We start from the raw sequence: 13,836 nt of genomic DNA, 5'->3' as shown, positions 1-13,836 counted from the left end.
ATTGGCTATAGCTACAGAATAGGGGATCGGACCGTGTCAAATATATTCAGTCAAGTAGCAACTGCTGTGTGGAACAACATGCAACCTGTCTATTTACCAGAACCCACAATGGAAACATGGGAGAAAGTGGCATGTGATTTTGAAAAAAAGTGGCACTTGCCACATTGTGTGGGAGCAATTGATGGAAAACGTATATGCATCCGAAAACCATCAAACAGTGGGTCATCCTTCTTTAATTATAAGGAGACATTTTCAATTGTGTTGATGGCCACTGTTGACTCATCATATAGATTCACTACAATAGACGTGGGGTCCATGGGCCGTTTTAGTGACGGACATGTTTTTAGCAACTCTGCACTGGGAAAGAAAATTGTAAGCAAATCTTTGAATATACCTAAACCAAAACCCATTGAAGATATACAAGGAGAATTGCCATCTATGTTTGTTGGAGATGCTGCATTTCCACTGCTAGATAATTTATTGTGTCCATATCCTAAATCAAAGACAAAGGATAATTTTGAAAATAAAGTATTTAATTACAGACTGTCACGAGCAAGGCAAACAGTTGAGTGTGCCTTTGGTATATTGGCTTCTCAATTCAGGGTATTCATGCGGCCATTTACTATAAAGGTAGAAACAGTTGATAACATGGTAAAGGCAGCTTGTGTTCTTCACAATTACTTGGGAACACATATGTCAACAGATGCGCATGAGGAACTCGAAACATTGCCAAATGTATCTAGATGTACTGTCCCTGCATTTCAAGTGAGAGAGCAGTTCAAACTCTATTTCAATTCAGCAACAGGAAGTCTGCCTTGGCAAACAGAGAGTGTTCGTCGAGGAAAATATTAAAAGACAAGAGGAAGAAATAACTGGAAAAAGGTAATGCTAATGATGTGAACAAAAAAAAAAAAAACATAGTGAGAACATAGACAGTAGGCATGGTAATATTTTTTGTATAAATTTTGTTGTGTAATAAAATCTGCATCAGATATTAGTTTTCATTGAAAAAACCCGATAATTACTAATTACGATAAATGTACATCTCAAGAGTGATTTTCATAATAACACTGCCAATATATATATATATATATATATATATATATATATATATATATATATATATATATATATATATATATATAATCCCATACTCACCATCTTTTAATTGTAGACTCAATGCAATGTCAGCCCATAACTCGTCCTTATAAGTTCCTCTCATATAATCAGGATGACTAGTGTCATACAGCAGTCTTTGATGGCGAACAGCCTCTATGAGTTGCTCCGTGGACGACATTGTGAGTACTAAAGAGTGAGTTGCTATCAAGCTGCGCCGCACGTGGCACAGGAAACTGCGTTCGAACGACTGCATCACGCAGGCCAACACAGGTCTGCATCTGTGCTGTGCTGTCCTGCGTGTCAATATGCGTGCTTAGGTTTAAACCAGTGAGATGCAGTTTTCTGCCCTGCTCTGTGCTGTGTCGCCTGTGTTGCCTGCGTCTCAATGTGCGCTCGGCCTAATGACTTTTCAACACTTTGGAATTTTCCTAACTGCTTGGGAGCTTTGGACGGCAAATATTTTACCATTCACAAGCTTCCCCAAATAGTGGTTCTCTGTACTTTAACTATAAGAAGACATTTTCAATTGTCTTGTTGGCACTTGTTGATGCACATTACAATTTCATCACAATTTATGTTGGTGCATATGGAAAAAGCAGTGATGGTGGAATTTTTGCAAATTCTGGTAAGCAAAGCACTACAGCGAGGCACATTATCAGTACCAGGCAATGCTACATTGCCAGGCACAAATACTAAGGTTCTGTACGTAATGGTGGGTGATGAAGCCATCCCTCTAAAAACTTATTTGATGTGACCACATCCTGGGCAAGATTTGGATAATTCTAAGCATGTCTTTAATTATAGACTGTCTTGTGTCAGAAGAGTTGTTGAAAATACGTTTGGCAATATGTAACCGATGTTTAGAATATGTAACCGAAGAATTCAAACAAAACCAGAAAATGTTGATCACATGATACTTGCAATCTGTGTTCTGCATAATGTCATTAGAAAATATGATGTAAAAACACGCCCATATGAGGTAAATGCAACCGTGCCTAAAACAGCAGAAGCAAGACTTGAAAATCTGCCTTTGCAGGGTGGAAATGCAACAAGAGATGCATTAACTGTAAGAGAGCTGTACAAAGATTACTTTAATTCAGAGGCTGGATCTGTACCATGGCAGTTTTCATGACTGTAGATTTGAAAATGAAAGGCAGAGAAATATAAAAAAAAAACCCAGCAAAAATAAACCTGACATTTAGTGTGACTACAAAATTAAGTATATATTAAATACATCAATAAAAAAGAAAAATGCAATGTGAGGTGAGGTGTGGTGTGATGTGGTATGAGGTGTGGTGCGGTGTGATATGATTATATCGGTGGCGATGATACTCAGCTTCACGGAACGGAGACATAACGGTCACTGAGAGTTAAAACACTGTACTGCTCCAGATGTGTATAAATGCTTCAGTTGAATTCAAAGCAACGATATTTTTTTTCACTGACACCGAAGCACTGAGCGGACATGGCACCGATACGTCACTGATGTGTATAAATCGGCCTAGAGGTACATATGATGGTATGTAATTTATCACTAAGCTGGTTACTGCATTCTTTTATTACCCATCCTGACACTCCATCTGGTCCTGTGACCTTTCTCACTCCTAACGTTTTGATGATTTCATCAACTTCTTCTTTTGTTACTTGAAATTCCTCTATTTTTCCATTTTCAGGTGTGCGCAATGGCCTTATAAATTCCTTTTCCTTTGTAAAAACTTCCTTGAAGCTCTTATTCATCATTTCTGCCATCTCTTTCGTGTCTTCATAAACCACTCCATCTATCATTAGCTTTCCTATACTCACTTTGCTTTTCAGTTTACCATTCACATATCTATAGAAAAGTTTGGGCTCATGTTTATACCTGTCAATTATATCTTTTTCAAACTGTCTTTGTTCATCCCTCAGGATCTTCACATAATCATTCCTTACTTGTTTGTAATTATTCCACAAGTTAATTCTTTTACTTCTCCTCCATTTTTTCCACGTATCCTCTTTCATCCTTCTTGCTGCTTCGCATCTTTTATTAAACCACTCTTTTTTACCAGCTATTACTGTCTGCTTTTTAGGCACAAACTTTCTTTTACCTTTATATATTTTAAGAAGTTCATCCCACTTCTCTTGGACCCCTGTAGCCTTATGGAATCTATCCCATCTCTCCTCTTGAAAAAATCCATGTTATCAAAGTCTGCCTTACAGTAATTTAATCTCCCAGCATAGTGTTGTTCATTCCTTTGATTCTCTATTTCTTCATTTACATTGAATTCTATTGTAGCATGGTCATGTTTGGTTAATAGACACTCTGTGTGAACATTCTCAATTCCTTTTGGTTCCTTACTAAATAACAGATCGTCTTGATGTTTCTCCATCTTTTCCAAATCTTGTATCACCTTTTATCCATTGAGTTAATATATTATCCATTGCCAGTTGTAATAACTTATTACCCCAAGATGATTCTGTTCCCTCCATGTACCACTGTTCCCAGCACACCTCCTTACAGTTAAAGTCTCCCATCATGATCAATTTATCACCACTTAGCACTTTCTCTGTCCAGCTCACTGTGTCTTTTATCATTATTTCATATTCTTCATTTGACCAGACATTGGTTTTTGGTGGTACATACATCACTGTATTACCTCTTTTTGCCTTATGTATTTTCCACTCCAATTTTTATTGCCTCAGCTAATCTGTTGCCATATTCTATTTCAACCACCTTTAAGCTTTTCTTAACTAGAAACATCACTCCTCCTCCTTTCTTATATGTTCTTCTTTTCTATAAATTGTATTGATTTTGCCCAATGTTCTTTACCTCTAACCCATCATATAATTTTATTTCTGTGAGGCCCATTATATCTGGACTTTTCTCATTTAAATAAACATTTAATTCCCTTAATCCCGAGATGAGTCCATTAATGTTAGTGTAAGCTACCTTCAAAATGCCCTTTTTTCTCCTTAGCTTGTTTCCCTGTTCTCCCTCCTGTTCAGTTACCACTTCCTCACTTTCATGTCCAACACCCACCAATAGAATATCTCCTGCTCTTCCGTTTTTTGCCTTTACTTCCTCCCTCATTTTAATTAGCTCTTTTCTTTCCTTTTCATTTAAGTCTCTTCTCAGCCATATGTTTTTTACTTCATCTTTTGCTAATCTCCAGGCCCCTGTCAGAGCCTTCTCAGCTTCCTTCTGTGATTTAAATATTATTCTTATGGGTCTGTGCCCTTCACCTGCAAATTTCCCAACTGTGTGGTATTCTTCCACTTCATCAACCAGACATCTTCCCTCCTCTTGTACCTTTCCCAAAACTTTGTTTACTATCTCTTTCAGTTCTTTCTCTCTTACTGCTTTGTTGATTTACTTAATTTCCTTAACCCCAAAGACAATTATACATTTCTTTTTGTCAACTGTCTCTCTTATAAGAGACTCATTTGTCTTGATAACATTAATCACCTTTTGCATTATTTTGGCCATATTTCATTGCTCTATTATTTTCTCAAAGTTTACTGCCTCTCCTTGTATGATCTCTTGCTCACTCATTTGTTTCTCCAACTTAACTTTCCTCTCAAACTTTACCTTATCTCCTTCTTGGAGCTTTTTCCATGCATCTTGCCTTTCACTTAATGGCCCTTCCTTCCACTTTCTTACTGCACTCCTTAATCTCTATCTCCAGAGCAATGTACTGATTTCTAAGCCCTATGTTCTTGGCTCTCAATCCCTTCAGTTCTTTAATATGGCTTATCTGGCTCTCTTCCATAGCTCTGAATCTCTCCATAAGTTTTTCCACGTCACTTTCCAGGGCCAACACTCTTCTGTGCCATAGTTTTGTGCTAATCTCACTGTCACCAGCAGAAAACCCCGAGAAGTTGTTTTCCCCCGCTGCCAACTCATCGCTCAGCATAAACAAACCACTTCAGTTCAGTTCCATTTTCCCCTTCTAATTTTCTTTCAACTCTACTTTTAGAATCACATCTTCCTTTTTCCTATTTCATTACAGAGACAGAAACAGTACTGCTCCAAACTCCCTATACCACAACTGGCTTATCTTGGTGATCATAGAGCTGCTACCATGGATCCTTCCAGCTTGGCTGCTCGGGTGTGTGTGTGTGTGTGTGTAATGCACCAATATCTCCAGAAACATTACAAACACATCAATTTAAGCAAAATCTGAAATGTTACATCATTGTTTTTTTTCCTATCTCTGTAAACACATTACCTTCTATAAAAAAACAAATCAGTAAGCGTGTTTCCAAAAATATACAAAGGCAAGGCAAAGGTGTTTTGTCTCTCATCCAGCCAACACTTTTCTACCCCACACCGTCCCTGTAGCCAGTTTTAACCACACCCACGGGGATGGTTGAGATTAATAATATCACAAATGGCAAAGGGAAGGGGAAGCAGATGGGAAAAGGGAGGAGGGAATTTAATAATATGGCCTTTAAGCTGCATAAACCACAAATTAGTGGCTGAAAACTCTTCACTTTCATTCCCTTCTTCCTTTCCACTTTTCAAGGCTTCACACAAACTTTTAAGCCTTCTGAATTAACAGAAGGCTCACCGGAATACACTATTTATACTGGTCTTGTAACCAAAGTAATATTAACCACTCCATACCAATAATCATACCATTACACTGCTTGGTTATCACAGTTGATTTTCAAGGAGCAGAGCCTTTCACATATTCAATGATGCAATCTTTATCTTTGATAATGGGGAGTTTTCAGAACTAGTGGTTGTCACCAGGTGACAGCACAGACACAAACTCTTCTCTCACATACAAGCAATATCAGATATACTTACAATGTTATTCTATTTACATGATGCAATGGACTTATATAATATATTTTCTACATAATCCCTTCTAAGTAGTAACAATTAAAATCAAACTCTTTTCATGCACAAATGTATATAAGTTGATTTTCTAGTGAATCGGCATTTAGATTTATTTGGTCATCTTAAGATTTCCAAATGAATACACTCTTGATTGGAAATGTCTTAATCTAGACGACAGTAAACATAAAGGCAACATGTCTGTGACAGTCAAAAGTCCAAATTACATAGATCTCCTTCCTAGTTTATGGAAATGGCAATTTTAATAAAAAAATTGGCAACTTAAATGTCCTGGCGATAGTAATGCTGTATCTCTAACCAAAACAAACACATGACTCAGCCACGCTGGTTGAACTTAAGAAACACATTGTTGGATAAGAAGTTGAATGTTGCTGCGGTGCCCATCTCCACTACGCCCTAAGCGTAACAGGAGGAGGCAGTAGACACCTGCCGAAATGATAATTACTCCCAGTGAGGTCTAAAGCACTGTTCAGGGGGTGCTGTGAACTTATCATTAAACCCAGCTGTGACCTCACTGAACGTTTCCCTTTGTGTCTCACAACACAAGGGGGCAGTCACAGCCTGCCCTCTAAAGACAACTCTCTTCCTCCACACAAAACTACAAGCATCTAATAACACACACACCATTCACTCAAAAATTTTAAAATCATCATGGCGACTCCTACACCAGCCTCGGAGTCCCCATCTGGGGAGGGGACCATAAATGTCCCCAGGTCGGATTGCCTTTCTGTCGACGACCCTAAGTGTCTTGACACCCCCCTAAACTTTTTCTTCATTAACTTCTGCAACATTCGCGGTCTAAGATCTAATTTTCAATATGTAGAACACCACCTCTCCTCTTCTAAACCTCATCTTCTTTTCCTCACTGAAACTCAGGTGTCTGAGGGAACTGACAGTAGCCCTTTTTCTGTTCCCTCCTACTTTCTCTATCCTCATTTTCGATGCAAAGCTGGATGCTGTGTTTATGTGCGCAATGACTTAACCTGCTCTCGTGCCCACGCTCTTGAATCTTCCGAGTTTTCCACCATCTGGCTACGACTACAGAGTCACTCTCATACTAAATTTATCTGTGCTGTATACCTCTCGCCTAACTCCTCTGATTATAAGAAATCCTCTGACTACTTAACTTCCAAAGTGGAGCACATTCTGACCCTCTTCCCTTTTGCAGAGATCTCCATTCTTGGAGACTTCAATGTTCCATTCTTGGAGACTTCAATGTTCACCACCAGCTTTGGCTTTCCTCTCCCTTCACTGACCATCCTGGTGAACTAGCCTACAACTTTGCTATCCTCCATGACCTAGAGCAATTGGTGCAACACCCTACTCGTATTCCTGACCGTCTTGGAGATACGCCCAACATTCTTGACCTTTTCCTGACCTCTAATCCTTCTGCTTATGCTGTCACCCTTTCTTCTCCGTTGGGCTCCTCCGATCACAATCTCATATCTTTATCTTGTACTATCACTCCAATCCCTCCTCAGGATCCCCCTAAGCGAAGGTGCCTCTGGCGTTTTGCCTCTGCTAGTTGGGGGGACCTGAGGAGGTATTTTGCTGATTTTCCTTGGAATGACTACTGCTTCCATGTCAGAGACCCGTCTTTGTGTGCTGAGCGCAAAACAGAGGTGATAGTGTCTGGCATGGAGGCATACATTCCTCACTCTTTTTCTCGTCCTAAACCTTCTAAACCTTGGTTTAACACAGCTTGTTCTCGTGCTATACATGATAGAGAGGTGGCCCACAAAAGGTACTTAAGCCTTCCATCACCAGAATCTCATGCACTTTATATTTCTGCCCAGAACCATGCCAAGTCTGTTCTCCAACTTGCCAAAAACTCCTTCATTAACAGAAAATGTCAAAACCTTTCAGAGCAAACTTGGTATTGTTCAATGCCTCAAAAACTCAATTCCTCCATCTGTCAACTCGACACAACCTTCCAGACAACTATCCCCTCTTCTTCAATGACACTCAACTGTCTCCCTCTTCTACACTGAACATCCTCGGTCTGTCCTTTACTTATGATCTGAACTGGAAACTTCACATCTCATCTCTAGCTAAAACAGCTTCTATGAAGTTAGGTGTTCTGAGACGTCTCTGCCAGTTTTTCTCACCCCCCCCAGCTGCTAACTCTGTACAAGGGCCTTATCCATCCATGAATGGAGTATGCTTTACATGTCTGGGAGTGTTCCACTCATACTGCTCTTCTAGACAGGGTGGAATCAAAAGCTTTTTGTCTCATCAACTCCTGTCCTCTAACTGACTGTCTTCAGCCTCTCTCTCACCGCTGCAATGTTGCATATCTAGCTGTCTTCTACTGCTATTTTCATGTGAACTGCTCTTCTGATCTTGCTAACTGCATGCCTCCCCTCCTTCCGCGGCCTCGCTGCACAAGACTTTCTTCTTTCTCTCACCCCTATTCTGTCCACCTCTCTAACGCAAGAGTTAACCAGTATTCTCAATCATTCATCCCTTTCTCTGGTAAACTCTGGAACTCCCTGCCTGCTTCTGTATTTCCACCTTCCTATGACTTGAATTCCTTCAAGAGGGAGGTTTTAAGACACTTATCCATCAATTTTTGACCACTGCTTTGACCCTTTTATGGGACTGGCATTTCAGTGGGCATTTTTTTTATCAGATTTTTGTTGCCCTTGGCCAGTGTCCTTCCTACATAAAAAAAAAAAAAAAAAAAAAAAAAACGGATACTGAAAAGTCGATACATCATTTCAATAGTATCATGATGATCAATGTTCTATGCATCTTTACACACCTGGGATTTACTACAACAATATTTTAGCTCTCTTTCCTACAGTTAGATGAGCAGCAACGACATCTAGCGGTATAGTTCCGCAAACTCCCCATTGTAGTTACAGTCCAATGGCTCAAGCCAAGCAACCGGCCAGTGTTATCAGCCTTTCTCCTTTCTGCAACCATTTCACTAAGTCTTATCCAACTTCCACTGAGAGTGCTTTCTGTTTATTCAATGCACTGCCACCTGAAGATGAAGAGTCAGCCTCATGCCTCAGAATTGTAATGAAGGGCAAAAAAAGGAACACAAGTTAGAGAACAAGGACTAATCTAACATGGCACACAAATGAGACTGACTGATGCTTCCTTCCTCAGTCCATCGCCACATGACAGTGTATTCCTCCAGCATGCTCACTGACAAGTTCTTTGTATTTTCTATTTTTTTTATCAAAATGGAATACATAATTATCTTTTGTTTGCTTTCTTTATTTAATATGTAAAAGATTGTGTTTGGTGTAACATGTATGATGTAGCACAAAAAGTAATACATGAGTGTATTAGAGAGCAGTGTAAGTGTAGCACTGAAGAAAAAAAATTCAAAGGAGAATGCCCATAACCACAAAATGGCATTGCTCAAGACTACCATAAATTTACCAAGGACTCCCAGTAATGCTAATATAGTTCCTTGGATAAAATTTTGAGAAATTAGATCCACATTTCAAATTTTGTAAATGTTCCCTCTCTCTACTTTATCAACCATTGCTTTCACTATATTTTACAGTAACCAAAGTAAATAGAAAAGAGTGAATATGCAAAAAAACTCACCCAATTCTTCCATCGGAGCATCTTCGTAGCCCAATTTGGCTGAGTCTTCAGGTTCGGTCTTGACCTCCGGTACTGGTTCTGGTTCCTTTCTTGAAGGTTCTGGCTCAGGTCTCTTAGGTGAAGGCTCTGACTCCTTCTGAGGTGATGCTGTTTTCTTAACAGGAGACTCAGACTTCCTCTTGGCCACCTCAGGTTCCTGTTGTGGTTCTGGTTCCTTGGCAGCAACAGGTACATCATGCTCTTCCTCTACTTCTGCTTGTGGTTCTGCTACTTCTTCCTGAAGCTCTTCCTCTCCCTCCGCTTCCTCTTCTTCCTCTCCTCCAGCCACCTCATCCCCTTCCTCACAAGCTGTAAATATACAAACAATATGCATTACTTTCATCACTAACATCAAAGTAAATACAAAACAATATATAGAGACGGTGGGCTGTGATAACTCATCTGTTTGCATATGATACTGTTCTCTTTGCAGAGAGTAAAAGAGAACTTCAAATTGGTGGATCAAGGAGCATGCAAGAAAATGTAAGGTGATAATTCTTGAGAAGGAAGATATGTTTTACTTGACTAAATCTTGTGCACCTCTGCTCCTGCAACTTCAGCTACAGCATTTCATCACTATCATACTTAATAATATGCCCAAATACCATTATCACACACAAAATCACAGCTATGGCACACCTAAAAATACAAAGTTCCCATGCAATGGGGCTCTGCATCCTTACTCCATGGTTGGTCACGATATCAGTACACCATTTGCTTGGTGATTGGCTGCCCTAGCCGCTCACAGCAGATCAAGAAGTGTCATTCACCATAATGATCATAAAACACACATTTCATATATTATAAATCCTTATTTCTTGCTGGCAACCCATTAAAAATCTACCTCATATACAAATCAGATATAGTGTTTAATAATAGAAATGACTTAACAATCAATAATAATAATGTCGAATCATCATTTATAGAACTAAGCAGTTCAGAACTGCAAGGCAAAAAAAACAATAATTGGAGTTGTCTATAAACCTTCTGATGCATCAATTGATCCCTTTCTTGAGTCCATAAATGAAATTTTAAATATTGTGAATAAGGAACGAAAGGAGAAATATATTATGGGAGACTTTAACTTAGATTTGCTTAGAAATAAAAGACATCAACCAATGTCAAACCTCATAAATACTTTGGTAAGCTACTCCTTTTTACCATTAATTAATAAATCAACAAGAATTACTAGTACTTCAGCCACACTTATTGACAATATATTTTGTAATAATGCTCACAGTAACAGTTTTGTTAATAGTGTGTTGTACACATATCTCAGATCACCTTCCTATATTTTGTATTGAGAAAACCTATAGTGAAAAAAAAAAAAACAAGACTACAACAGAGAAGATTTTTAATGAGTCTAGGATAAAGAAATTTCTTGAAATCTGTAATACTGTAAATTAGGATAATACTGTCCATACTATTGATTTACCAGCACCAAACCGCAACTCAATTTTTTAGCACCATATGGACAACCATGAGGTCACTAACATAATACAAATGCTAAGAGAGAAAGAGCCCAGGATATAACATAACAGCTGATATCATTAAGAGGACATATCTAGTTTTCTTAAAGGCTCTGACACATAAACCAGTCTTTTTTACAAGGTGTATTTCCTCAGGAAATAAAAACTGGTAAGGTTATTCCCATATATATAAAGGAGGTGACTGTACACTGATGAATAATTATTGACCAGTTTCCATATTCAGTGTTTTCTCTAAAATATTGGAATAAATTATGAACAAAAGGCTACAAGAATTTATAAAGTTACATAATCTTTATATAAATATCAATTTCATTTATAAATATAATAAATATAATTATGTAAATTATGAATATTTAAATTACATTTACATAATTATTTATAAATATTATAATTGGTTTCACGAGCATTGAGAGACATGTTTACCACCAGTGAAGATATCCACTCTTACCATACCAGACATAGAGTTAATCTTCGTCTACCACAAGGCAGAACAGCGATGAAGCACAAAACAGTTAGATTTAAAGCAACTCGTGTGGAATGAAATGGCAGGGAAGGTAGATCATCATTGTTCTTTACCAACATACAAGTATAGAATCAAAAGGTATTTAATTAATATGTAAATAACAACAGGTAGCTTTATTATAAATCAAAATTATTGGAGGTAGCATAAAATTTAAAAATTATGTTAAATAAATTAGCCCTCAAATTATAAATTGAGTAAATTGTACAGAGGAGGGAAAAATATACAATAAGGTATCAGTCCTCATTGTCAAGCAAAGTTTATGTAATGCATATAATTCAACCTTGTAATATAATGTGTATGTTATGACAATAAAAGAATTGAAATTAAATTAATCAATCAGCAGCAACAGATGGTAAGAGCACCTCCTTGAGCAACTCGTCACCATCAACAGTAAGGCAAGGTGCTCCCACATTCATAAGGGACTGGAAGGCTATGAGGACCCATACCATGCTCACATCAATTTCCACCAGTAATGGAAGACAACCCACTTCCTACACCATTGCACCAAGGCTTTAACAAGATCACCTGAGTCCGATGGTAACACCTCTGAGGGCTGTGACAGTTATTTACAGACAATTTCACAGTTGCTTCCTTATGTTGTGATAGTTACCAAAGAGTGGTGATCACCACCAACAACAACAATCCTGATTCCATAGTCATTTTCATGACGTTGATTTTATCCTTACCAGAAATTGGAGGCTTTGGTAACACTGGCTTGGGAGCTGGGTGGCTTCCCCAAAGGAGCTTACCAATGTACTTATTTTTTTTGCAAATAGCACAAGTTCTAATTCTCTTGTAGTTGAATTATTTCCTAAATTATATATCAAAATTATTTAACAATACAGCAACACTTTGTGAGCTATAATGGTAACATAACAAAATTTAAGAAGAATTTGGATGGAAGCATGAACTCTAGCTGATGAAAACTTCAGTACCTGTCACCCTTATTTCATCTGGTATGCCTCCTTGGTCAAACTCTTGTAATAATCCCAACATACACATTGGGTATATAAGAGGAATATTGAATCATATTGAGACCACATTACCATTTCCATCAGAGAACTAGATCTGGTGAGGATTAGATGAATTCAGTTCATTAATTTAATTGCTAATCTTTTCATTGTGTAGATCATGATTTAAAAAACAAAACATCATAATTCAGCCCAGAAATATATGATCACTTTCTCAAAATTAGTAGGCTTGAGTTATTTCCATAACATCCAGTCTAACAACGTACAGTCAGCAACATACAAGATTAGAACTCCCACCGATGAGAGAGTCACATTGCACAAACTGGCAACTTGCCCCCCTCTAAGTTTGAAAAAATCTGTTAAGAGAAAATAACTTCATGGCAGCTTAGGTTAGCCCCTCATATGTTTCTGAAATCATAGAATAGCAGATTCAGTGTTTGACATATTGACATAAGGCAAAGTTATCATTTGTGACCACTCCCTGCTTCAGCTAACAAAACAGCTGTGTTTGTTTTAAACAGTGTTCTACTGAGGTGATGTGCAATGCTTTGAATATATACAGGTCATGATTACATAGCATGAGCGTTAGAGTTTCACTAGAAAGGTGAAATCAATAGAAAAAACAAGCTGTATTAATATTGCAGGGAAAAGACTGAGTGTTTTGGTGAAATGAGAGATGTGAAGATGTTCCTCACTACAAACAAGGTGGTGGGCCATCCCAAAATGTTTGTTTTTGTAGTTGTTTTGTTGTAAGCTGAGGATATACCTTTAACTGTCTCTTGATACTGTAAGGTGTCAAACATTTGGAGTGCCCCACCACGTTTGTAATGAGACACATCCTTACGTCCCTCATCACTCCATTTCTTCACCAATACACTCGGTCTTTTCGATGCAATTGTTATACAGGTTTTTTTTTTCTATTTATTTCACCATTCTAGTGAAACTCTTACACTAGTACTAAGTAATTGTGATCCGTATATTTTCCAGGCAATGTCACATTGCCTCCTACACACTGCTTCAACATGAATTTTTCTCACAAAGTGAGAACACTTAGCACATAAGGGATCATTGCATAAATGTGAATCCACTCCATCTGCATATGAGAAGACCTTGGAGTAGAGCATAGTGTCTATAGTACAGTAATTTTTTTGTTTAATTATGGGAGGAAATATTCTCCTTGATTTCTGACTTGTTTACTTTTTGTATTTCTTCCCCCACAAGATATATTGTTTTTATTACGTTTTTTTTTTCATTCAGCACTGATGAGTCCTGGGCCGCCTCACACAC

General features: G+C 38.0%; 1 protein-coding gene across 4 annotated transcripts in view; it reads right to left on the bottom strand.

The window, feature by feature from the left end:
• The window catches only part of LOC135102737 (heterogeneous nuclear ribonucleoprotein U-like protein 1), a 93,744-nt gene that overhangs the window by 76,278 nt on the left and 3,630 nt on the right, over positions 1 to 13,836 (bottom strand). For all 4 annotated transcript variants that reach the window (XM_064008239.1, XM_064008240.1, XM_064008242.1 and 1 more), the window contains exon 2: positions 9,527 to 9,874. In XM_064008239.1, the coding sequence (XP_063864309.1) occupies positions 9,527 to 9,874 (348 nt within the window). The remainder of the gene's footprint in view (positions 1 to 9,526; positions 9,875 to 13,836) is intronic.

Source organism: Scylla paramamosain, chromosome 8 (assembly GCF_035594125.1).
Source record: "Scylla paramamosain isolate STU-SP2022 chromosome 8, ASM3559412v1, whole genome shotgun sequence".
Taxonomy (NCBI): Eukaryota; Metazoa; Arthropoda; class Malacostraca; order Decapoda; family Portunidae; genus Scylla; species Scylla paramamosain.
This window is presented reverse-complemented; position numbering and strand designations above follow the sequence as displayed.